Here is a 27,222-nt window from a genome sequence, read left to right as displayed (position 1 = left end):
ACATTATGTTAACAAACACTTTATAAAATCACACAAATGTGTGACATTTGTATTGTGACATATGGGATAAGCTGCGGAGGTCTTCCTCTACCATTTAAGCTGGGTAATCGTCAAAAACGACATTTACTTATCGGTTTTAAAACCCATTCGAAAGAAAATACACAAACATGTATCTGCAAGCAGATATTTCTAAAGTTATATATTATAGAATATAACACCTAAATCTGACATATCACTGGTAATTTGTACATCTTTTTTTTTACATTGTCGTGTCGTGACAGAATGAAAAGTAACACACAGTATCTAGCTCAGAACTGAGCAGATGGAAACATCCAACTTCTTATTCAAGATCTAATTCCTACCTAAAAACTTCTAGAGAAATTGGATATCATGACAATAATGAAAAACAAATGCCATTGCATTAGGCGAGGAAGAATACATTGTTCCAATCATGTTTGTTAGCATACAAAAAAGAGGGTATTTTCTCAAAGTGTACACAATAAACCCATCAAGGTTGGTTGACGATATTGTTTCATGCACTCTTCGTAGGAAGGAGGAGGTTCTTCCAAGTCCTGACCAGCGCTTGAATAATTTATATTCTGTAATGAATTTCTTTCACGTCCCTGTCTTATAGCTATGCCTCTCCTTTCACCAGGCTCAAACGAATGTGAAATGGTTAAAACAGCCCTGGTGCCATTATTGAACCTTGTCTCATACCCCGGAACAATTGGATCAACATATCCCCTTGTTGTCGTTTGATTATCTAACGCTAACCAATGGAACAAGTTTGTGTACCTAAATTTAAACGGTCTCTTCGTCTCTCCTCGTTCATTTCGCTGTTAAATTCCTCTGATGAAATAGACATTACAGATAGATCCCTACATTCATTAAACATGAAAACAGGGCTAATATACCACCAAATTCCCAGAACAAATCAATGCATATGGTATCCCTACAATGTAATTGTCGGCTACTGTTTTTAAATCTTTATTGACTTCTAGAAATTTGGAGGCTGGAACAAGAACTAAGCCACCTGAAAAAAAGCAATAAATAAATTTTAATTGTATATTAACATAAAAACATAATAAAGACGATAATACTTTACAAACCATTTCTTTTTATTCATGTTTTTATTTATCTATACATTTCATTCATTCATTCATTCATTCATTCATTCATTCATTCATTCATTCATTCATTTATCTATTATTTATTTATTTATTTATTTATTTAATTCTTTATTTTTTGGAAATCTGGGAAGTTGTTTAACAGAAAATCTGCCTAATTTCTGTAATAAAATAAACTATTTCAAGACCAGTTAAACAAAAGGGATAATTATTGTATAATTCAATTTAATAATTATCATAACCATTCTTAAACTATTATAAAAGCAACCAAATGTATTTAGTCTCAAAAGAGGTCAGGTAGGGATTGTGGTTTGTTGTCATTTATTTTTAAAACCAGTTATCATAACAACCACACACGTCGCCATTTTTTATGCCGCCATTCTTTTAGTCAATGATCGAAACTAAATTCTTATGTGTCGGCGGGGTGACGGAAGTAAGGATCGGGAAAACATGAAACAGTTTCAGGAAAATAAAGGGAAACAACTGCTACAAAACGATTCCTTTTATAAACGGAAAAGTTACTCTAATCTTTGTTAACGTTAAACGCAATAGCAAAATTTCATGCTTGTTTGGTGATGCTTAAAGATCAATGAAAATTGGTTACTTGTCGTATGTATTACATTGATCTACACTGTTCACTATTTAGTCAGAACATGATATTGAAATTTTTACTAAAATTGATGAATGTTTTTTTTTGTGTCCACATTGAAAGATAGACACGTGAATGACACATTCATTCAAAGCATGGTAACGACGAAAGACTCCTAAATATCATAACGTTCTTTCATGGAGAGTAAATATAGAAATGAAATACTAGATATCCGATATTTCATGGAAAGTAACTATAGAAATAAAATACCTAATAACAGGTATTTCATAATAAGTGAATATATAAATGAAATACTAAATAATAGGTCTTTCATAGAAAGTAAATATTGAAACAAAATACTAAGTACCATATCTATGAAGAACTTATCACCTTTAAGTAATACTTTACGGAACATACATATAAAAGTAAGTTGTGGACTGTCGTTTACTTTGTTGTAAGATATTAGTTTCATAGGCTCATAAAGTTAAACGGAAATTTTAGATAAATAATGCAAGGTGCTTTTTTTTCATTTTAGATTTATGGACTGACGAATATAAACAAAAAATTCTATTTAAACTTTGTAAACTTTGGAAGTTTAATTATTCTAAAAATAGTTTATAGATCCACAGTCATGCTATACATGTAAGTCAACAATTATTGACGGAGTAATGTTATCAAATATTTATTGTTTCCGAAAAAGGTAGCTTTAATAATACATATGCAGAAATTCTATTACACTGAAAAACAGATTGCAAAATATATCATTGATGACTAGGATGCAAAACAACAACAACAACAAATCACGTGGCACTGTATAACGTTAAGGCTTGTCTGAGTTTTTTGACTGCTTTTAATCTAGATTTCTCGCCGAGGATAATGAAATGAAATCGCCAGTCCGTCCATTCGTCCGTCCGTTCGGCCGGAGTCATTTCATAAAAACGGTTTAATTATCTGGAATCTTTGAAAATGTTTGTATGAATCAAGAAATGAGAATGAGCAAGTTTCATCAACATACATGTCTGAGGATTTACGTTATTGCCCTTTGTTACCAAGAAAATGCATTTGAAGGCCCATTATGCCCCAGAAATGCCTTTGTTTTTATTTCTAAAAAGCTTTTAATTTTTATTGTACTTTTGTATGTTCCAAAAAGTGCTTCGTTGGCAAATTATCGGAATCATCTGTTTGTTTTTTTCTTTTTATGCAACTATAATTGATAATAATTAACTATTGGAATGGAAATGAAAATAATGTTTTGTTTACATTTTGCTACTTTAATGACGAAAAGTTCCAAAATTAGCGACAAATTTTTTTAGATAATAAGCATTTAACAGTCTCTTAAACCATTAAGTGAATGTTATAAAACAGACACTTGCCCTTTCCAAAGTAATAAAAAATCGTTTCTGAGGCATAATATGCCTTTGAAGGGTTTAAAATTTTGATACATACTCGTATTTTACAAATTGTTGACAACATTGTATTGAAACTCAGCAAAAAATGTATATAATAGTAAGTTAATGATGTTCATATTAAAGTCGTTACATGTTTTTTTTTTTTTTCAATTATGGTCCTTTGTAATTTAGAAAAAGAAACTTACCTTTTCGAGCAATATTGATCAGTGGTTTATTTTATCGTAATGAAACTCGGCATGAATTTATGTAACAGTAAGAAAATGTTGCTTGTTATCGACTGTTAAAATTTAAATATTTGTTGTTTATGAGTTATGGCCCTTTGTTAATAAAAGAAAACTGTTTTTTGGCAAAATTACCTGTTTGAATGATTAGAATGCAGTTAAACACAAAATGTTTGTGTCGAGTAGTAACGAAATGTATTTCATCTAATTCTACCTAAATTTAATTGTGAATTTTTAGATATGGACTTTTGAAGTTAAAACAAAAGACAAAAAAAAAAAAAAAAAAAAAAAAAAACATTTCGGTAAGAAAATGCATGACATTTCAATGTTCTAGATATTATTGGCGACGCCGGTGAGCGGCGTCGTCTTTTATGGAACGCTTTTTATTTTGCCTATGGAAGGAGCTGTTATTATTAGCAGTTAATTTCATGTTGTGTTAATTATATTTATTTTGATTCGTAAAAATCAAGTAAAGAAATATGTTGTTATATTTGTATTTAATAACTTTATATAAAAAGCATGTGCATTGTGATATAATTTTCACGAAATTGCAGGCTCTGATTAACAGCTTGTCCCTTTGTTTTATTGACCCAAAACCCAAAACCCCGGGTTTTTTAATAAAAGTTGGGTCTAAAATTTATGCTCATTTTATTTAAAATATTTTCCAAAAAATTTCCTACAAGAAAAAGGGAAAATTCACCTGGGAAATGGGGTATTAGGATAGGTAATGGGGCTGTTGAAAAAGATTGTCCTATTGATTTTATCCATAATTAAAGTTTTTTTCGGGGTTTTTAAAAAGAATGGTTTTTTTACGAAAATGTACCAGTATCCGGTGTTGACGCTATCCCCATTTTCCCTTTCCCAAATTTCCGCTGTCAATGGTCTTCTTTTTTTATGAAATTTTTACCAAATTAAAATTTCCAAAGGGATAATTTAAAAATTTTAGCCTGCAACATTTCTTAAATTTTTATGTTTAGGGGGTTCTTTTGGTTTATGTTTTCTTTTTTTTTCAAGGGGAAGTAAAATCATGTTTTTCTTTTAAATTTTTTTTTCTTTTCTGGGCTATCTTAGGTATTTACTTACAATTTTTTTTTTATAAAATTTACCAGTTGTAAGGTCATCAAAAGCATAGAGGCCCTGATGAGTGAATATTGATATAATATATTATATAATATACTTTTACTGGCTTTATATACCCCCAATATATTTCATATTTTATTTAATAGAAACTTGGAATTATTAATGTTATGTGCCATACATTACCCTTTCTTTAGTAATATTGGTATGGTGAGACTTAATAAATATTTTCTGAATTTTAAAGAGTTGCAGTTTCATGTCATTATATTAAAGGGATGAGAACTTTTCATTTTAAAGGGTTATAAAATGATAATACATGTATTATTTGAAAAATGTCCTGAAACTTGGATCAAAGCAATATAAATTGAGCCAATAAAGCCTCAAAAAAATCAATGTTCTGAATAGTAATTCTAATTTTTTCTACATACATGGTGCATAGTTTTGAAAAGGGACAGTTCTTCTGCTTATCTATTTGTAATATGGAGGGACACCGGTCTTTCCTAAACCTCCAGGTCCTTTTCCTGAGTCAACCCGACAACAGACTTTTACATTAGATAGTAGATTGTTAACTTGTCCTTTGAATAAATTTGTACACTAAAATTTTATAGTGGGTGATTTGTGCCACAATGAAAACCAACAAAGTACAAAGTAACCGGGCGCCAGATGAAAACATGAAAATACAGTCTACCACAAAGTGGTTTCGTTTGTTGCAATTTTCATGTTTTCGCCCGGTGCCCTTGATGTAAAATACAAATCAGCCTTCATAAAAATTTTTTCTTTTTTATCATAGATTTATTTGGTACATGTATAAGCACAGTTATATTCACTTTCAAATTGACCTGTTATAAATAATGGCACAAAACCAATAACTGTCTTAGCCCTTTTTTAGTAAAAATAATTATACAATAATAATTATATAAATTGTTATTTTAATTAAGACTATGAGTATGTAAGGTTTTTTTTTTCTTATTTATTAATTAAGAATTAATTATCTGTTAATTTAAAAATCTAAATATCTGTCACGGTTTAGAACTGTTCACTATTTAGGGGAGAAAATGTGTAAGCGGCCAGATAGCTCAATCGCTACAGCCGCGGTACATTATTCTGTGGGTCACAGGTTTGAGTTCTGGTCAAGCTGAAAGTTTTTCTCATCCTGTTACTGCAAATAACCATTAGTTTAATTTACTATGCTCTGTAAACATCAGAAATTCAAGTACATGAATCAATATAGTGGGGAAAAAGGGTTTTAGGTTTAGAACTGTTTCATTAATAAAGAGAAAATGTGTAGCCGGCCGGATAGCTCAGTTGGTCTTCTGAAAGTCATGGGTTCGAGTCATGGTCAGGCAGTTTTAGTCAGGGTTTAGAAGTGGTTTTTCAACTGACACATGTTTGATTCATTTAATAGATTGCATTTAATTTGAAATGGACAAAGGCAGTATTGTGTGACACTTTTAAATCTACAAAAAGCATTTGGTACAGTTGATCACACTATACTGCACATGAAGAAGTTCTTTTTTCTTCTTCTTCATGGAACTTCAAGCATCTGCAGTATGTAATGACATTCTTGCATGGTTCAAGTCTTATCTCTGATAGCAGCTGGTGAATGTGGCTGGTACTCGTTCTCTCTGAATACCTATGGTGTCCCCCTGATGTTCATTTTAGGTCCTCTTTTATGTCTAATATATGTCAATGACATGTCTGCAACCCTAAGCAATAAGCTTTTATTATATGCACAGGCACAAGTATCAGACCTGGGAAGAAAAAATATTACCAGATTGATAAAAAAAACCTGTGTTCATCTTAAAAGTGTCACAAACCAAAAAAAAAATGTAAATGATGACCCCCTTTAAAAATATACTTAAAGTTAATAGTATATTTTTAAAGGGGGTCATTATTTACATATTGTTTTTGGTTTTTGACACTTTTAAGATGAACACAGATTTTTTATTAATCTGGTCATATTTTTCTTCCCAGGTGTGATACTTGTGCCTGTCATTATATGATGATGACTCAGGTATCCTTGTATCTGGTAAAGTAAATCTTAAGATTGGTTTATTGACTATAAATTGTCTTTGCATCTTGGCAAGACAGAGTCTATTCTTTTTGGTTTAAGTTTCAACATAAACTGGGCCAAGCCTCCAGGTCACATGAAATGGTACTGCTATAAAGTACACATCTTTTGTTAAGTATTTAGGTGCAAACCTGGATCAAATTCTTTTGGCGTCGCCCTTTGATGCTTTGCATCAATGCTTTTCTTGTTATATTTTATTTCGTGGTGTGAATGTGTAATTCAGTATAGGAAATGATTCACATGATTTTTAACTATGGTCCTTTACGGTTTAGAAAAAAAGCCATTTTAGCAAGTAAAATGTATCCAGGTTTTGATAACAAAGTACCCTGCTTATATTGAATCAAAATTGACCAAAATGTACGTTGATGTGGGCATTATTGATATTGTGAATCTTAAATATGAAATAATTGTTGGCTTTTGTTTTTTTAAATGATCAGTTTGTTAGCAAAACAATTTGTTGTATCTAAAAAAATACTATTTTCTATAACAACATTTTGCAGGACGCTTTTCAATATTATAGGGTTGTACCTTATATCATAACAAGTAGAGTAACCAAATTTATTCTCACTCTCATTATGCACCTCAGGTAAATGAAATTCTTCAGTCGAATGATTTGTATCTTAAGGCGGGGTATATCAAGTCCACGAAAATGCCCGTTTTATTTCTCTTTAGATGTGTGTGCGTGCGTGTGTGGGGGTCTATAAATGAACATATTTGGTGAAGTTATAGTTTCTTTCAGACGATTTACCTGAGATAATTGAGTAACAAAACACCATACAATATGTTGATTGTTTCGGCTCCTCCTCACGTTTTCCCGACATATACTGCACCAGTCTCTTTTTCTGTATCCTCATATGTACAAGCCCCATGAAGGCAACGACAAGAGCAGAGACAGCCTCGATCTGGAACTCCAGTAGTCTTGAAAACGGAAATTCTGTAAATAATATATCACAGAATATTTAAAAAACATTGATCTGAATTAACAGATAATAATTTATACATGATTTTGCAAGCTTTGCATAAAGCCTGTTCAATAAATGCAAGTTATCGTCCACGCCCCCCCCCCCCGCACCGTCTTAAGCAGAACACAACATATAATTATGAAATTGTTTTTAACCTTGACAGAGCAATGGACACATCATATTTCTTAAATTTAGGAATAAGGCTTACAATAAGCGTAACTCTTTTTGAAATAATAGGCAGTACATTTCTATTACTTGACATTTTAAACCATGATATATTGCTTGCTTTCATCGATTAAACTACTGCTTATAAAATGTAACTTCCTCAAATTAATTCATACTGAATTATATTTTATATACTATTTTATGTTATATATATATAAACTAACATTGTAGTGTCGAGTGACTGTTCACTAAATATATAATAATTGTTTTTATTATTACAGCTTATTGTCACTTATAGTCAGATAACTTGTCTAACTTTTCCAATAATAGGCAAGTTTGTATTTCATTATTTATCACTCAATCACCACATAGTAGTATCTAGATTTCCGTTTCGTCTCGAACTCTTACACAAAAACTGTATAGTCATCTACAAGTATGCTATGTAACATGTTTAAATATATTTAGATGACATGAATTTCTATATGTACTTGCTGTTATTGTTTGTTCAGCTCTTCAAATATTGGAGGAAATAAAAGTATCTATCTATATGCCTTCTATTCTCTACAATCTCATTCTCTTGATAAATGAACGCTTGATGATGTAGTAACCTAGCCATTAACGTTGAAACTGGTTTCTTAAAGGTGAAGAAAGAAAAAGAAATATTTACTCGAGTATTTAGCCGAGTAATCGTAGTCATTCAACTCGTTCCAATCGTCGTGGAAAGCATACTTGTTCTCCGAGCTGTCGATTCTGTCTTGTTTTAGCTGACTATACGACTTTGTTAAACACACCTCTTTCCAACATATGACTACATACCACAAGGCGAAATTCTTGCTGATTGACTTCTCGGGATGGTCAAGCGGGTTCGGGGTCAAAATAATAATGTGAAGCCATCCCGGGATACAGAACCCAATAAGCTGTGCCCCAAAAGACAAAAATAGGAAAAGCAGTGTTGCATTAACACATCCTATCTTTGTAGGCATTTTAAATATTTTTTCTTCAGGATATCCTCATTTGTAATACGATTATTATGTCATCAAGTTTCTACGGGTGATGAAAATACTGAAATTCAAAAAATATTTTTATTCATTAACTGTAACCCACTGTTCATTTTATATTACCTTTTATCCGACATCCATGTAACAGAACATTAAATGCCAATACAATTCAATCCAAGGCCAATGTGAGACCAAAAGGAAGGGCGATAGGCCAGTGGACTTTTCCAGATTGTATAGCAGTGAAAATTTAAGCCCGCCTTTTCTATTTATTGCTAGACCAACTGCTCACAAACAGTATCACAAACAAAACCATATGCCAGGTCAACTTGTGACTATTCATTATCTCAGTGTAGCATTTGGATAGCCAGCCGGCCAATTTGTATAAAATGTGAACACTTAAAAAGTATACACTAAGTATTGCCGCCATTACAACAGTGGACGATTTTGATTGGGTACGAAGTAGGGACGCTAAAATTAGCTATATAATGTTAGAACCTGAACATAGAACCAAAGTTGCTGATATTTCATGTAAAATGGTTGGTTGTGATCCAATGTTTACTAGAATAAATATTATTGTCACTGAAAAAGTGATTATATCCTGGCTTAGTAGCTTTGACCTTTCCTGGGCCAAGGTCACAGACCAAGGGCCAGTACGTCTTGGATCGACTGTTAAACAAAGCCAATATAAAACCGCTTAATAAATAACATTTATACTATTAATCGTTTGAACAGAGAATCTTGTAATATTAATATCTTATTTCTTAGATAATTCATGTTAACCTGTATACTGAATAATCTCTATACTACAATAGTTTAAGTAATATCTTACATTATTGACAACTAATGCCTACACATAAAAATCATATTGTTATTAAGCACTGCTGCATAGATAATTGTTATCTTTGTTGCCAAGTTACAAAATAAAACTCTCCAGTACATAGAAAATCAAATACTAAATTATTGATACTTTTCTGAGTGTCGTCTGCTTCCAATCCCTTAGCCAGTGATTCATTTAACTGTTTATCTCCAATGTATTAGTAAACTGAAAAATAATGATTTTGCAATGTCAAAGCGTCTTTGGATTGAACAATTCCTCAAATCACTAAACGCTTTAAAGTTGTATTTAGAAAACTAGTATACACGTTTTCATGTAATTTCTAAAATAAAATCACATCACCGTAGCTACAATCGTGACATGTTTAAACATTTATCCATATTACACCAAACGTAATCAATATTGATAAAAAAACAACACACTGTTTCATAGATATCTAACTTTGAGTAATAACGATTCATTCAGCTTTGAAATAACCAATATTTCCGCGTTCCATTAGAAGATCTATGTAGAATGGAATCGTTATGATAAAATCAACAAGCTTAGAAAATCGATGACGTTAATGGGTGGGTACCAGCTCTTTCATTCCATTTACTATAGCAGACGACTTTTTCCCATGAATGTCGTGATGACCAACCAAGTGTTTAAATCAATGTGGGAGTAGAAAAGGGAAAAATAGATTTAGATGTCGTAAAATTAAGTTGAAATAATATTGTAATGGATATTGATATTAATAACTATTGACTATTTATACTTTGTATATTTTGATATAGAAATTTTAATGAAAAACACCAGCATTATTCTGAAATACAATACATTTTTGATTTCAGTAAACATATTTATACAATGCGATGTATAATTGATAGATTCAATCCATTACAAGGCTAGTTATTTTAATTGGACTTGTCCATCTGTCATTCAGGACAAAACAATAAATAATTTTTGGGAAACTTTCATTATTAATCACTGACTCAATGGCAATCAGTGCAGACCATGATCAGACGATACTGATCTGACGATTGGTTTTGGTCTGCACATGTCGCATGGATAGAAGCTATTGCTGCCAGCAGGCACATGATTAACAAACTTTAGCTGTATTGCAGTTGTTCTCGCCAGATTAAGATGATTTGTTACTGGAAATATATTGTACCTATTCTTGTCTTGCTGATTTCTTTTTCTTTCTTTCTTTTTCAAATTCTCCAAAATTTCTAAAGTTTTTGTTATTAAAATATTAATCAACTTGTACTTATGAAAGTTAATTTTACGAGTAGTTTAACGTTCATTATCCGACCGCGCTTAAATGTTTTGTTCACTAGATATGTTTGTTGATATCAAATATCTCCGTCCAGGTTTAATGACTTTTTTGTAATTATGTTTTTATATGTAACATGTGAATTATATATGTGCACATAAATGCATATCACCTTGTACGTAATTGAAATGGAAAGACTTGACAATGTCATAGAATCCAAAATCATCATCGTAAACATGTTTTTACTAAACTTTCAAACTAACGGCCTAAAAGAGCGGCAAAGTCGCTCATACCTCGTATGTTTTGTTCGTGACGAGTAAGGCCACAATGATGCCCACAAGTATCACTCTAGTTATCTTTTTTGTGTACATGTTACATGCACACGATGTCACATGTTGTACAATCTAGATAACCAATCGAGTCATATACCCAATATATTGTCTCTAGTTGCTTCCCTTCCCATGACACAGTGAAAGTCCGCTTTCGACTGCTTCGCGCCCACAGGTGTTTACTATTTTATTTGTCCATGGACCTTATTTTTATCAATTTATCCCTTCGATTTACAGCTAAAATTAAATTCGGAATCAATATTTCCTTCCGATTTTTATTATGTAAAGTCATTTATTGGTTTCCCCTTCGGTGATTCGCAAACAAATTTCACGCTTCAATCGCTCTGAAGGCAGTATAAATGACAAACAAAAAATAAACTTAAATTCGTTAATGTATTCCTTACATTTGTATTTTCGTCAGGAAATTACTTATTATTTGGGTTATGTATGTATTTTTTGCTATAAATAGATGACTAGCTTCCGAAAGTCTATTTATAGAAGTAGAAGTTTCAATTTTGAGAAACGGTCATTCGTGTCGCGCTATGGTAATAAATAACGAACTGGAGAATTTTGCAGGAAATGGAATGCAAACATATTCAACAATGAATTGCACTCATTATAAATTTATCGAAAAAAATTTAGCAGGCCATTTTTACGAATTGTTATTTCACAGTATTAACACTTTGAAATTGTCTTTTCCGTAGGTTCTTTCCGATAAATAAATAGCTCCTTTCTTTTTTACCGTGAATATTTAAATCGACCCTGATTTCCCGAATTTTTTTATGTAAGAAGTTGATTTTATTTTGTTTGAAGGCAATCGGTTTAATGCTGGTTTGAGTGGAATGTTAATTTGCCGAATACTGTAACATTTTAGCAACAGAAACTTTCGTCTTCAGTTTTAACATGAGGCGTTATGGGTTTATTGACACACTGATGGGTCAGACGAGGATTTTGAAGCAATTCAACAAAATAGTAGATTGATCTCCAAATTAATCAGTTAACAATAGCCCTTTATTTATCACCAATGTCAAGCAGCTTTTATATTTTTGACTCCCACGAACATGATGTAAGTCAATTTCCTGATACTGTTAACAGTCTTCCATTATATTGATAAATAATGTTTCACCATATAACGTGTATTACAGAAACAAAATCCTGAATTTGATTCATCTCAAATTTTTCATTCCAGTGTGTGCATGTTCTACTTTCAGTATTAATCTGGGATTTGAAATGTAACATTTGTATCTTAAGTCCCAGGTATTAATAGAAAACACTTTCTATTAATTTGACACAAACAAGATGCATGTAAAATTACTATATCAGTCCCTTTTGTTCCTATGTTTATATACTGTTTGTATATTTGTAACAATTGAAATGATAAAAAAGACTTTGTTTATGTTTTGTATGTTCCAGAGAAAATATATTCAATATTCTAATCCCTAGCAAGCTTACCAAAGTCCATTATGAACAATGTCTTTCGTCCGCACATTTATCTATAATATACAATTCTGGTTAAATCAAATTAACCATTGGAAAATAATTTTATTTATAAGAATATCTGGTCATCAGATGTCTTCTAGTTCATCGTTATTTGCTGCATTTCTGGCTTGGACGATCTTTAATGCTTTGCATCAATGCTTTTATTGTTATATCATGATATACCATTTGCCGCGAAACATGTAAAGGACATTTTGAAAAATAAAGTCGATGAAAGTTTTTGTTTTGGCTTATGTATATATGAATTTTTATATATCTTATCGTGATTAGTTGTTGCTTTTTGTAGAGAATGAGAAGCATTATATGTGGAAAAGAAAATGTACATACTTTGATAAAAAAATTATCATTTAACATTACTGACTACAGTAGTGACACAAACAGAACAATGTTGCATTGCTGTCATGTCACATTACATTTACAAGTCTTGTAAGTCTTATTTGTATTGAAATTACTTTCCTTACCAGGTAGGCATCAGTGAAAGCATATTATTTTTTAATTTGATATCTGGCCCCTGTTTCATGAACAGTGCATACGATAAGTATTGTTATGCAAAAAATGATTTACAAAACATCCAGAAAATAGAACATGAAATGTGCGTAGGAATGATTTGGTAAGGTATCTGTAATGAGCGCATTTTTTTTGCGCGGAGCTTCTCCATTGCTCCATAGCAGCATCATTTGTACTTGTAGAAATGATGTTTTGCTTCATCAAATCCGTATATGCAATTGCAATGGTAGGATACTACGTCATCGCAAACCTGCAAAATGCTCCTTATAGGACTATTATTTGTAATCATCCCGTGGACTTGAAGGTAAAAAATGTTTTTATTCTAAGAAATATTAAGAATATCCAAAAAAAAAAATGCAGCGCACCAAAGATAAAACGGATTATTTTTTTACCTAAATACTCCCACTCAGACTCCCAAACAAAATTTATACCGTTTTCAGGCTTAAATCTGACAGTAAAGTATAAACTTTCTTTTTTTCTTTAAAATTGTATCAAGTACTAAAGGCAATCTTTAGTGCGCTACATTATTGTTTGATATTCAAACGATTTCTTAGAATGAAAACACATTTCATCTCCGAGTTTACGGGATGTTTACAAAATAATAGTCCCAATGGGAGCATTTTGCATGTGCGCGATGACGTAGTATCCTACTTTTGAATTACCGTTTGTACTTCACAGCTAAAAAATGTTTGTAGGACCAAAGTCTGGCTTCGTCTCTCAGTGTATTCCAGATGATTCTTTTCCTCGTTTCCTTTGCTATATTACAGTGTAGCAATACCACGTGACCGTGACGTCATTTTTTGGCGTCATTTCCAAGACAAATGTTGCTCACTCCGGAAGAGAAAATAGCCGTAAGTATTTTAATTCTGCACCAATTTCTTCGGGATATGCTCCAGTCTACGTGGAAAATAATAAGTATTTCACGGAATATTGGATCTTCTTTAGTAGATGAGCCGTTTTATCAAACACTTTGTTTTTATACGAGCTCCTTCGTTTTCTTGCATTATCTGATATATGAAATGATTGATAAGTTGTTGGTTTTTTAAAGAAAATTGTAGCGGGATTCTACTCTACTGACTTTTTTCTGTGTTTTCCAATATTTGTATCGGCTTTTTATTTAGTGTTCGTCCATTGTGGGTTCTGGTGTGCCTAAAGCATGCAATACGTATGAAGAAAATGTCGCTAAATGGACTCAAAATACTGACTTTTTACAAAATCTTACCACCGAACAATGCTTTACATTCAAACAAACATTTATTGAAATATTTATTGAGATTTGGCTCTGTACGAAGGAATCGTCGGCCAAAATTTTATCTGAGCTCCATATGTGTCTTTAAAAAATCTATATAATATTTTTAAAAGTTGGAAATGCGCCCTGTGATTACTCTTTTTCACATATAGTGTTATAGTGCGCATCTGGATCAGCAAAAAATCACTCATTTCATTCTGGCGTCTTTTTGACTGAGTTGTAAACTTAAGATGACGGCATTTTGCTGCTTACAAATTGCCGTATTTTTTCCTAATATAACAACTGATATGGGTAACACATTTGGTGTTAGTATATGTTAGATGTTTTTTAAGAATCATATGTTGGTTAAGAATGTTATAATCGCTATAATTGCTTGAAATATGTCTACTTTTATGTTTATTGAAGGCCTTGTTGAAAATGGGGTTTTGCATTAGATGTATACGTCTTATTTCTGATCAATGCTTTGATGTATTGTCTTAATAAGTTACCTTCGTTAAATACAGAGTTTGTTATTATTATTATTATTATTATTTATTATTATTATTTTTATTATTATTATCATCATTTTTATTAGTATTGAAACAAAAATATCAATAAGACTGGGTTATTATAGTCTATAGTGCAATTCAATCCTTATAAGTCAGAGTCAATAATAATTTCGAAAAAGATATAGAGGATATTTGTTTGTTTGTGTGTAAGATGAAATTCTATTTCATTGAGCGAGCTTTAAAAAATAGTATTCTCACGAGTGGCGTTTAAACAAGTTTAAATGAAATTTCCTCAATTATATTAACCTTAATTTTAAAAGTATGTTTTCCCCACTGGTAGAAGTCTTAAGCTGAAAAATAAGTTCGAAAATCAACGTTAAATAATGATCCCTTGTTTTAAAAAAACACACAAACAATTCTAGTAGAAACAAAGTCACACCATCCGACCTTATTTCCGTTACTTAAGGCGAATTTATATTAGACCAGGCTTTGAGTAATATAAGCGGCCGCCATTTTTAAAAGTTTTGTATTTCACGGGAAGAAAATAATTGTGTTTGATTCAGATGGATATCATTTGGATTTGTTAATCATACATCTTTTTATAAAAAAGGAAACTAATTTGAGAAATGTTACAGACAATAAATAATTGTTGACAGACATGCAAACATTCAAAAAGCGATACGAATTAGGAAAACATGGAATTGTTGAAAGGCTGTCTTACGAACGCTGGGATGTTTACTTATTCTTCGGACTGATGACTGTCATTGCTTTTGAAAGTTTCATATTGCATTAGGCAGTTATTACTCGTAGGATACTTAGATAAGCCCAAATGTCATCAAGAGAAGTTTTGCATATGGAAGGAAGAGTATTTTCTTTTCTGACTGTAAAAATGAAACAAAAAATTTAGAGACGATATTTGGTGTTTCACTGATTGGTAATTTGAATGAGTTAAAGTAATTTTTTACTTTTTATTACATTTGACATTTAAGTTATTTATCAATTACAGCTTTGCTTTTCTCTAAGCAGCCCTGACAATGTCAAAAATGAAATTGAGGTACCACATGGGGAAATCTTTTTTTTTAAGTAGTCTGTCATTGAAAAGTTTGAAATTATATTTTGATAATTTTCACTGAGAAATCATCAAATATAAATCAATAATCCACTCAAAAGCATAAGATAAAAATAAATATTATCATCACCCATTTAGTATGTCAATGTTGATATCCCTAAAGCAGAATAAATGGTTGTTTTCTTTACAGATGATCCATCCTGGCATGAGCAGATCAAAAACAAGGCTTTGTCTCGAATAAACGCCAAAAGACGTTTTAAATATATATACTAGATCGTTGGTCAATAGAGGTCATTTATTTTTCTTTTGGCTGTCCACTTTTAAAATACTCTAATGTTGTATCGGACAATTGCACAAATTACGAAAAAGATTAACTTGAAAAGATTCAGAATGAAGCTGCAAAAATTGTCAATGGTTGCACAAAACTTGTTTCTATTTCTGTATCTTTAGATAGGTTGGTAAACTCTTGCTGAGAGTCGTCGTAAATATTAATTAATACTCTTATGTAAGATGATAAAAAGGTATCTCCCCCTATCTACTTATGTAATCTTGTAACCAGTACTGTAGGTGAAACAAATTTGTATAATCTTCGTTATTCCACAAACCTTCAAATTATACCAGCAAGAATATCTCTCTATGCTAATTATTTTGTCCAGTCTACATCAAAAGAATGAAACAAATTACCCATTGATGTAAGAAATGCTGGGTCCCTCAGCAACATTAAAACTTTTGTAAATGAGGATAATAGTAAAAGCAATCCGCTTTTCTATTATGGTGACAGGAAATTCCAAGTTTTTCACACATGACTCCATCGTAAATGCAGCTCACTTAACCAACTTTTTCTTAAAAAGATTGTTCCTTCGCCCCTTTGTCAATGTGCTGGACTTGAGACAACTAATCACTATTTCTAGAATGTCAAAAATTTGTTGACATTAGACAAAATCTATTTAATACTATTTCATAAATAATATCCCCTACGTTAGAAATAATCTTATTTGGAACGGAAACAAAATCAAATGAAGAAAATGAAGCCATTTTTTGTCTGCAAGTCATAGATATATCAAACGTAGCAAAAGGTTTGAAACATAATTAATGGAATAATGTTGTCTTTTAACTCATCAAACTCGTTATCACAAAAATCTAGCCGAATCTATTAATTTGTTCTTTATACTTTCTTTAAATTAGAGACATAACAATTACATTTTGTCAATTTTTGATATAGATATAAATAAATTGCAAAGAATTATTTTGCTATAAACAATGTTTTTTTTAACTTAAACTTTGAGATAATTTCTTTCTAATGTTCAGCTATTGAGCCATACACATGTTTTCTGTAAATCGATGTCCATCTTTTGGTTGTAAATTTATAATCAATTGAGATAAGATGAGCCATACACATGTTTTCGGTAAATCGATGTCCATCTTTTGGTTGTAAATTTATAATCAATTGAGATAAGAACTTTATAAGCGTATATAACTGAATCTGTAGATCATGTATTATTGGCGTCCGCGCCGAAGCGCGGCGCCTCTTATGGAATGAAATCAGATTTTGTGAAAGGGCGACAGCAACTTCTCGAGCCTTTTAGTCGGACATAATAAAAGCCGATCATTCCGATCAGTATGAGGGTGCTTGATTATTAATTAAAAATGAAATGTCGCGATATATACTGGAGAATTTCGCAATGCAAACATTTTCAAAGAAATAACCTTTTCCGTCAATAAATTGCGCTCTTCGGGGTATTTTTATTTATCATTTTGTAGTACACAGTGGGTTATTATGGTACATGTATCCGAAAGCTGAATAGAATGATGAGTTGATGACCTAAATATTCCGAAAATCTATTTATAGAGGGATGTACTCCTATCGGTAATTCCCGGTCTCTCCTGGTCTATTTTGACCGGGATTTACTAGTGACCGGCGAATAGTACCACACGTTTATTGTCCGGTCTCTCCCGGTTTTGGAGTAGATGTTTGATATCGTTACAGAACAGAACAAATATTTTACAGTTATATAAGTTTTTTTTCAAAATGAATGTTTGTCACTTAGTTTGGTTACAATAATTAATAAACACAGATCAACTCTCAAATTTATTGATTATTATTATACATAAACATACAATTCGAAAAAAAAACCAACAACAACAATAGCATGTTTTATTTTATCTATATGAGATAAAAACAATAAATATGTACAATAATTGAGAAAAAAGGTACATTTTTATGGTATTAATATGACACTATCAACTTTGAAACATTTTATTTAATTTGTTATTCGTGTTTAGTAAAGATGCCGAGGAATTATTCAAAGTTACAAATTAGATTTTATGAATTATTCAATTGATTGATAATTTAAAAAATGATAAAGAAAAATACAAATGTACATGTATATGGTTTAAGAATAAACAATATTATATATTGAAAGATTAACCATAATTTACTGACTTTTTCCAGTTAAGTTTTTACTTATAATCGTCGGTCAATATGACAATTGAATTCTTAAAATAGTAGTAAACGTAAAAACTCAGTATTAAAATAGCACATAAAACACACAAAAAAAAAGAAAAGAAAACAATATTCATAAAATCTGTATTTTTTTTATTAAAATAGATATTACAATTATTGTATAATAAACAATTATGCTCAACATGATCAACATGGTAATGTAACCAGTGTCATATTGTTTGTAAGTGTGAAGGGACATAATAAGGGACAATTACACAAGTGTGGTGTTGATCATGCATTATAAATGATTGTATACAGGTATATCCGTTGCTATTAATAATCACGATCATAAAGAAATAACAAGTAATATTCTAATCTCTAGCATGCCAATCAAAGTTAATAATGAACAATGTCTTTCGTCCGTTCATTCATAAGTGATATACAATTCTGGTAAAAACCAATTAACCATTGAAAAGTTTATAATCATATATCTACTAGTTCATCTTCACCTGCTGCATTTCTTGCTTGGACGCCCTTTGATGCTTTGCATCAATGCTTTTCTTGTGTATGTTCTGGAATAAAATATGTTTATACTAATGCGTTATTATTGTTGACTTTAAAGGCTTCATTTATGAGAAAAAACAACAGCCGCATATACATGAAGTTCTTTACCTGTGTTTATTGGCAATTAAACAACAGTTTTGTTCTTATTTGTATATAGTGACAAAATCACGATGCATGTTAGAATATAAAATTAAAAACAAATATGACAAAATGTAAAGATACTTTAATTTTACCCGAACACTTGACCATTTATACTTGTACGGGCATAATGTCTCTATAGCATGCCTGGTATATTCGTTTTAGTCATTTTTCATTATATAATGATATCTGTCATGTGTTGCGAGTGACGGTTATTCAGATTCGAACCGCAAACTTTTGTCAGATATTTTTCTTTCATATTCTATCATATTTCATCATTTTAAATTCTTTATCTTAATAAAACAATTTTCCAAGAAAATTTATGCCGTTAAATCTGTAACTATTTTCTTACAACAGCGTATGCAATTACAATTTCATTCATAACTGCGAAATTCCCAACCATGTCATTTTAACGCAGTTTATTGACAAAATGCGCTAAAATGACGCCACTGTATAGCACACGACTCAACTGGCACCACCACACCCATCCCCATGCCAGATGAAATTTCTGGCATGGGTAAAACTAATGAAGACACCAGTCTGATATGGAAGAAAAAATGATAATAACAAAAACAAATTCAACTTTAGCGCGAGTTCGCCGAATGTGAAGAACCAGACGACATTTATACAAATGGCGCGCTTTGTTTTTCTAAATAACTTGGATTTATGTCTCATCAAGAAATACTCTTGCTTAAGACCCGTACAAGATTCTATGAATAATTATGCATCTTTTGAATATAAAGTGACTTCCTTGAAGCAGAGAGGTTTTTGTGAGATTTAAGATATATTTGAGTACAATGACAGCGAAAAAAGACAAGTAACGTTAGTTTCAAGATACAAAATCTAAATGTTATCCTTTTTATGAATATCATGCATATTTATAAATAAATGATACAAAATTACGATAAACTGTCTCCAGTTAACCCAAGAAGACAATGAAGATAAGGGTACAACATATGAAGAATATAGTTTGATTTACGTTTGTCAATTCCTAGCATAATACATGATTCTGAAATAAAAATGAACCGTGTTTCTGTTTCGTTTCACAAGATTCCTTTCTTACCGTTTTACACGTGTGAATAAAATATAAGAGAGGGTATTTTACTTAAAGTATCCTTGATAATAAAGACATTTTTGTATATAGATCTATTTACGAATTAAAACTTTGAACATGAATCCATGTTATCATGTTACTTTAAACATTAGAACAAACACCATCTGTTTTTATTAATCCTATTTTTGGAATGCTGTTTGTTGCTGCCTCTTGCATTCTCAGATCAATTCTAAATGCTGTTTTCACATTTGCCTCCAAAGATTATTAATTCTAAATGCTCTTTTGTGACTGTCATTTGTTAACAAACATTATCGTTTCTAAAAACTGTTTTGTGACTGTCATTTTTTTACAAACATTATCAATTCTAAATGTTGTTTTGTGACTGTCATTCGTCTATAAACATTGATTCTTAATCCTGTTCTGTGACTGTCATTTGTCATCGAAGGTTATCAATTCTAAATGCTGTTTATGACAGACATTTGTTTCCAAATAATTATTATCAATTCTTTTTATCACATTTGCCTCCTAAGATGTTGTTTGTGAATATCATTTGTTTACAAACATTTTCAATTCTAAATCATATTTTGTGGCTGTCATTTGTTCACAAACATCATCAATTGTGACTGTCATTTGCCTCCTAAGATTATCAATTCTAAATGCTGTTTTGTGACTAACATCATTAATTCTGATACCTGTTTTCGTCCAGTTTAAATGCTATTTTGAGACTGTCTTTTCTCCGCACCATTGTTGACTTGGTTGACTGTTTCCCTCATCATAACTTCATCAGCAGCAGGAAGATCAACACAGTCGGGGCAATAACTCCTCAGTATTATCCGAAGACCAATGACGAAGGACACCAACAAAGCAATAGAGCCCCCTGCAGCCGCGAATCCGAGACCTACTGGTTTGTGTACAGCTATTCTACTTGGATAATCCATTGCAAGGGCTCTCAGCTGGTCGCACATATTGCCAAACCGCCCTACTGGTATGATTACAAACAGGCCTAAATAAAGAAGGTACAAAATGAGAAAAAACATTGGGTTTTATCCAGACGTTTTGACAAAAAACAACTTCGGTAGAAGATAAATTACCATTTTCATACCCTAAACATTTTAATACAAGTAAATAGATATACATGAAGGGAAAGTAAATAACCTTAAAATGCTAAGTACATTGCATCAATATGTATTCATCAAATGACACGTGCTCCGTGTACATAAATAATCATAAGGAAATAATAGTGTCAGTTTGTTCTTGTTATAGATAGAAAAATATATTTGTTTAGTAATGTACGTGCACGTTATCTCATGCATCATATCAATTACAAATTCATGTCCTATCTCAAGTTATTCAAACATGATTACCTTATGCATCTGTAAATTGTTTTACCAACGGGACAATAGTGAAGAAAATTAGTAGGCTTTTATTTGTATATATCACCGCACTGCGTTATCAACGCAATGCATATGTCAAACGGTGACTTTAGCTTTAAATGTCCAAGTTAGGGTTGATTTTTAACAATTAATTTGAGAGTCCCTGCTATCACCAAGGTGATGGGCACATGCTTTCATTTGACTGTTGACTTTTTTCTATTGAATAGCAGACAAGTGACATTGTTAATATATAATGTTTGATGCAGTATAACTTGCTATTTAAGGAAAACACATTCTAAAAATGTTCTTTTTCTAAGTCATACCGGAGAAGAATGACGTCACAGTTGCAGCAATCAGTCTTGCACTTGTCACTTTATCAAGATTCTTCTTCACCAGTCGTTTCCTATGTTTATAGACGAGCCACCATGCCACACAGCATACCAGAAGTCCTAACGTGTATTCCGCTTGGTTCTCAGAAAGCGTTGCATAGTCAAATCCTTAAATCATCAGAACATATTGTTAAATTCGTTCATACGGTATATACCCGTAAAATTCCGTATAACTCCGTCATTCATTCCATGTCAAAAGTTTAATGACTTTTTGTTTTATTTTTCAGCTTAATATGTAATTTTTTAAAAGCTGATATGATAATAAAATGGTCAAATTTTACATGATTATGGCTCTTTCAATGATAACGGGAGTATGGCTTTTAAGTATAAGCTGTTCTAATTATAACGGGATTATAACTCTTAATAGGTTGTAAGATAGATATGTATGTGAAACTTGTTTTTAAATGTCGTTTTTTTATTATTTACATTTATTTTATCCAATGCAATGTAATATGTACATCTTATATTAATTATAACTTTGACAAAGGACTAATACAATAATACAGTTACATTTTAATTGCAAAAGAACTGTACCATAATTATTGCTAGTTACTCTAAATAAGAAAACAGTTAATAAGATAAACTTACGCAACTCGACTCCGTTTAGAAACAAGTTAGTCCGATCCAGAAACCAATGGTTGGGCTCCTGAAACTTAGCTTTATCGTATGACTCATCCATGAAATTAATGTGATAGTACGTTAGGGTGTCACATTGCCACGTGTCAACATGACACTGTGTCATATACCATAATCCATAATCTTGATTGACTGGTACCATTTTTGGAGCAGGTGTAGTAATTTCAACAGTTGTTGCTGCAATGGTACTACTGTTCGTTGAATTATGCTCGTCACCATTGGTCAAACCCTTTCCTTTCGCCACTATGTAATTCTTTTCAAAATTTATGAACACCTTCAACCAGGCTGGGCTTACAAATGCAATCCCTTGACATACGACGGCCGCATTTAAAAGTATCCAAAAGAAATCGGCCCAGCGTTGTTCCGTAAGCCTGTGCATTATTTAAACGAGTTGCATTTGTCCTCGTCACTTTTTTACTTGAAAGTCTCTGACTGAAAATATATTAATCACACACATGTTAAGAAGAAAGTCTTCATCTAAACAGAATAAATTGTATTAAAAACAATAATTGATATCAATTAAATATTCAAGTCAAGTACGGAAGAAAATCTTCCTTAATAAATAAAAATGTAAAACAAGAATAGAATGTATTAAAAACAATAATTGATATCAATTAAATATTTAATTAAAAGAAAAAAAAACCTTTGCTAATTGAATTTTAATAGTTAAACACTTACAAATAAAACAAAACAAAAAAATAATTAAACAAAATAAATAAAAAAGAAGAATATAAAAAGAAACAAATACAAAGAAGTTACCACTTGTTTAAAGAACCGGACTATTTCTTGTTTGCTTCCTGGCGTATATATATGAACGCCGACTGACTGCAGTGCGATCAAATCGATACGCGTTTAGCATATAGAACGGAAAAGAATATTGTAATGCCTTCTTTATACTTTAAGTAGGTTTACTTGACTTTGAACAAAAACCTGGTGTATATGTATATTTAATGTCGAGTTTTCTTTACTTGTACAATATAATTATTTACTTTTCATTTTTTGGTAAACAAAGTTGGGCTGGCTATCTTTTACTATGTTGTACACAGCTTGATACGAACAGTTACAATGCCTGCAGTGTATTTTTCATATGTATTTTGTAGTTATTTTTTTTTTACCCAAAGTGCAACAAAACAAGTATCAGCTATCCCTAGGTGTGTAATAAAGTGGCTGCAGGACTAACAAGAAATATAACAAGAAATACTAGTATCTAACCTTTAATCATTTTAAAGATTTGCTGTAGAAATGTTGTTTAATTCCATTAATAATACATGTACTTAAAAGTCTCTGACAATTATACTTTAGAATGGTATAAATATATGCATTGATGTAATGAATTGTACAATGCTGAGGCTTTGATAAAAGATTTGATAGATAATATAAAACCGAATACAAAATAAGTGAAAACTATTGTGAAGTTGGTATTGTGGCGCCGTTATATGTCGCAACGCCGCTAAATGTCGCACCATTGCCGCTAAATGTCGCAACCACCGCTAAATGTCCCAAAATCATTTGCCGCTAAATGTCGCAATGTTAACGTTAAATGTCGTACGAATTTCCCCTACCGTTAAATGTCGCAACACTGCCGTTAAATGTCGCAAGATGTAAATTCATGTTAAAATCATGATTAAAAGTAGTATTATTTTACTTTTTAACGCTCTCATAGTTATTTTATTGTAATTGCCATTTAACAAAAAGTATCTTTGTTTTAATTGTTTTCTTTTATGAACCTAAATATCGAGGTTTTGAGCTGCTATATAATGTAATCTTGACGCTAGAAAGCGTATTCTAGAAAGATACAATTGAAATTCAATTCTCAATAGATAAATATTTTTCTTTTGTCTCCCTTTTTCATTTATAACCCTGATTGGCAACATCTTAAAGGTATTATGATATTGTCGCTATCAGAATTCGGTTTAAGTCATTTCATTGATTTGAAGACCTGTTTTGTTGCTAGTGCTAATAGTTATACAGTCGTAAACGGGCGGTTTAAGCCCCGTTTACACAGTCCCGGTTTGGTGTCCCGGTTTGCCACGGTTTAGTCAACCGGGATCAACCGTGGTAAACCGGCGATGGGCCGTTGCGATTCCGTGAAGTAAAGGGACAATCCATGGTGAACCGGAACAAACTGAGAGATCGCCACGGTTGTATTTAAATGTTTAATACAACCGGGGCTCATCAGAATTGTTCTATCGGCTTGGAACAGGGCATTGCCGGGAAACCACCGTATCTATACCGCATCCATACCGTGACAAATCGTAGTAAACCGGGATGCGTGTCAATCAATGTCCAAACGGCAAAGCCTCGGTGATGATACGATGTTGCCACGGTGAAACAGGCAGAGCTACGGTAGAGCCAGTGTACACTGAGGTCATAGGCAACAACGCTCCGGTTGGAGCCGGTAATGTTCCGGATATTGCCGACAAGTATGGTTGTATCATAGTTTGGAGACCTTTCTGTTGAAAATGTGTCAGGGTTAAATCGTATACATATACATGCACAGTGCGTTAACTGGAGTGCGGGTATTAGTTACCCGCACTCCAGAACATGCCCATTGATTGGCTCATTTTTGCTGGGGTTTACATATTGTGACGGCAGAGAAAGGGAAACCAACAGAAATGTCATCTTCAGATGTTCGTTCATTGGTTCATTTTTTGCCGGGGTTTCATATTGTGACAACAGGGAACGTGCTTTTATGTTTGACTATGATACAAAAGAGAAAGAACACCAAAACACTCGGCAATCTAATTAATACTCGGGGGCTACGCCCCCTCGTACAAATCAGATAGCCTCGTGTTTCGGTGCTCTTTCTATTACGTATACAACATGTACAACGGTGATAGACGATGGTGTAACGACCTCATGCCGATAACAGGAAATTTAAAGAACAGGAATATATAAACTTGAAGTGTATGGCATGTTAAACGTTGCAATATTCAATAAATTTAATTTTTGGTCTATATCCAATATTTATATTGTATAAATCTAATTTTATATGCTTTACCATTATATTTATTCTATCCTACTAAAAATATTTGTTCATCCAAAAATATTTGTGTGCGATAATTTTCTATATATATGTTCTATATATGAAAATATACATTGTATAATTCAAAATATTGATTGGATACAGTACTGAAAAATATTTATTCGATAATTTGAATCATAGGATAGAACACTTAGCTTATTAAGCCCCGCCTATAAAGTAAGCACGAATGTCTGATAAAGCGTTATCATCCTGATTGACTTTAGTGTAGTGGAAATGATCAGTGTCCCTGTGAATGTCAATGTAAATAGTGCATATGCTTAATCCTGCTTATAAATATATATGTATGTCTAAAAATGGAAAATTATTTTAAAGTCTTCAGGACATACGAAAGGTGATAAAAAATAAACGGGACTGGGGCTGTCAATTGAAGAATTTTCAAACTATCACTTATTGCTATATATCACAATGAATCGGAAAACTATTTACCTAGTAAATCACTTACCGATCGCTTAACAGACTGGTCTGCAAATATATACCGCCCTGTTTTTGTTCTATTGTTCTCTATACAATTGAAAATATGTGAAGTCGAGAAACTCGTGCATTACACAATACTCACCGTAAACGAAGAAATTTTGAAAATAACGCTGAATTGTGCAAATTTATATGGGGAGGGGGCGGGGGTAATGACCAATTCGAATAGGAAGAAGGGTCGATATATATTTTAAAGTATATTTCATCAAATAAATAGAAATAAATTAGCGCATACGGCTGTAAGGACCCTCATAACATATATTCCAGATTATTTGTGAGAAAAAGGATCTGGCTACTGTTCTAGCGTTGAAGTTTGTGTTTCGCCGATATTAATGAGTACAATAACGCACATTTAGCCTTTTTTATAGTTTGCTTTTCGGTATACCTAACACATTTGCCGAACTATATAGCTTCATAAGATACTAGTTTTCGGCATTTATTTCCACAACTATGACTGATTTTGCACAATCCTGCATAATTTTAACAATTCTGCATTACGGGATATATACGCCGATTATATTATTGGTGCATATCGAATCAAAGTCAACTTCTGTATATATTACTTTCGGTGAGAGTATAGTTCATCTTAAGTATATATAAGACCGTTTTTTTGTTCATTCCCCCCCCCCCCAGCTTTTTTACATTACAATTTGGATTTTGTATACCAATACTCGCCTGTTCTTCGCAAGAATACGACTTGCGCTTCTATTCTAGACTGCGTGCTTACATGCAGTCTTAATCAAACATATGAACAAGAAAAGCATTGATGCAAAGCATCAAAGGGCGTCCAAGCAAGAAATGCAGCAAGTGAAGATGAACTAGTACACATATGATGACAAGATATTCTTATAAACTACCAGAAATGTATACCACTTATGAATGAGCGGACGAAAGACATTGTTCATTATGAACTTTGATTGGCATGCTAGAGATTAGAATATTACTTGTTATTTCTTTATGATCGTGGTTATTAATAGCAACGGATATACATGTATGCAATCATTTTATAATCCATATGTGTAACGCATGATCAACACGTACCACACATTTGTCCCTTATTATGTACATGTTATCGCTATTAGCGAAGACCCCTTAAGGTATCTGTTTCACACTTAAGTTAGTAAAAATATGACACTGGTTTATATTACCATGTTGATCATGTTGAGCATAATTGTTTATTATACAATAATTGTAATATCTATTAATTTTAATTAAAAAAAATACAAATTTTATGAATATTGTTTTCTTTTATTCTTTTTTGTG

At 31.9% G+C, this 27,222-nt stretch overlaps 2 protein-coding genes across 3 annotated transcripts; both read right to left on the bottom strand.

Annotated features, from left to right (window-relative positions):
- Positions 1-386: 386 nt before the first annotated feature.
- LOC132743868 (uncharacterized) lies at positions 387-9,971 on the bottom strand (the record flags this gene model as incomplete). Its single annotated transcript, XM_060732446.1, is given in 4 exon segments — positions 387-1,033; positions 7,243-7,428; positions 8,289-8,683; positions 9,587-9,971. Coding segments are annotated over 3 exon segments (630 nt in total). The 5' UTR covers positions 8,605-8,683; positions 9,587-9,971.
- Positions 9,972-17,576: 7,605 nt separating this feature from the next.
- Positions 17,577-23,335, bottom strand: LOC132743869 (uncharacterized). Of its 2 annotated transcripts, XM_060732448.1 has the most exons (5): positions 23,202-23,335; positions 22,395-22,874; positions 21,741-21,914; positions 20,737-21,047; positions 17,577-18,860 (listed from the first exon to the last, which is right to left on the bottom strand). In XM_060732448.1, the coding sequence occupies exons 2-4, from the start codon at positions 22,819-22,821 to the stop codon at positions 20,752-20,754; spliced, it is 897 nt and encodes a 298-aa protein (XP_060588431.1). In that variant the 5' UTR covers positions 22,822-22,874; positions 23,202-23,335; the 3' UTR covers positions 17,577-18,860; positions 20,737-20,751. The 2 variants fall into 2 exon arrangements, with proteins under 2 accessions (XP_060588431.1, XP_060588430.1); XM_060732447.1 differs by lacking the exon at positions 17,577-18,860 and having other exon boundaries at positions 19,563-21,047.
- Positions 23,336-27,222: the final 3,887 nt, after the last annotated feature.

This window comes from Ruditapes philippinarum, unplaced genomic scaffold, assembly GCF_026571515.1.
Source record: "Ruditapes philippinarum isolate M1 unplaced genomic scaffold, ASM2657151v2 ctg9629_1_1_1_1, whole genome shotgun sequence".
NCBI lineage: Eukaryota > Metazoa > Mollusca > Bivalvia > Venerida > Veneridae > Ruditapes > Ruditapes philippinarum.
This window is presented reverse-complemented; position numbering and strand designations above follow the sequence as displayed.

Excerpts from the sequence above, each read along its gene's own strand:
- LOC132743869 (XM_060732448.1), bottom strand. The coding sequence starts at position 22,821 with ATGCACAGGCTTACGGAACAACGCTGGGCCGATTTCTTTTGGATACTT. Across the intron at positions 21,915-22,394 it reads TCTAAACGGAGTCGAGTTGC|GATTTGACTATGCAACGCTT; the intron begins GTAAGTTTATCT and ends TGATGATTTAAG. Across the intron at positions 21,048-21,740 it reads TGTGACGTCATTCTTCTCCG|GCCTGTTTGTAATCATACCA; the intron begins GTATGACTTAGA and ends TTCTTTATTTAG.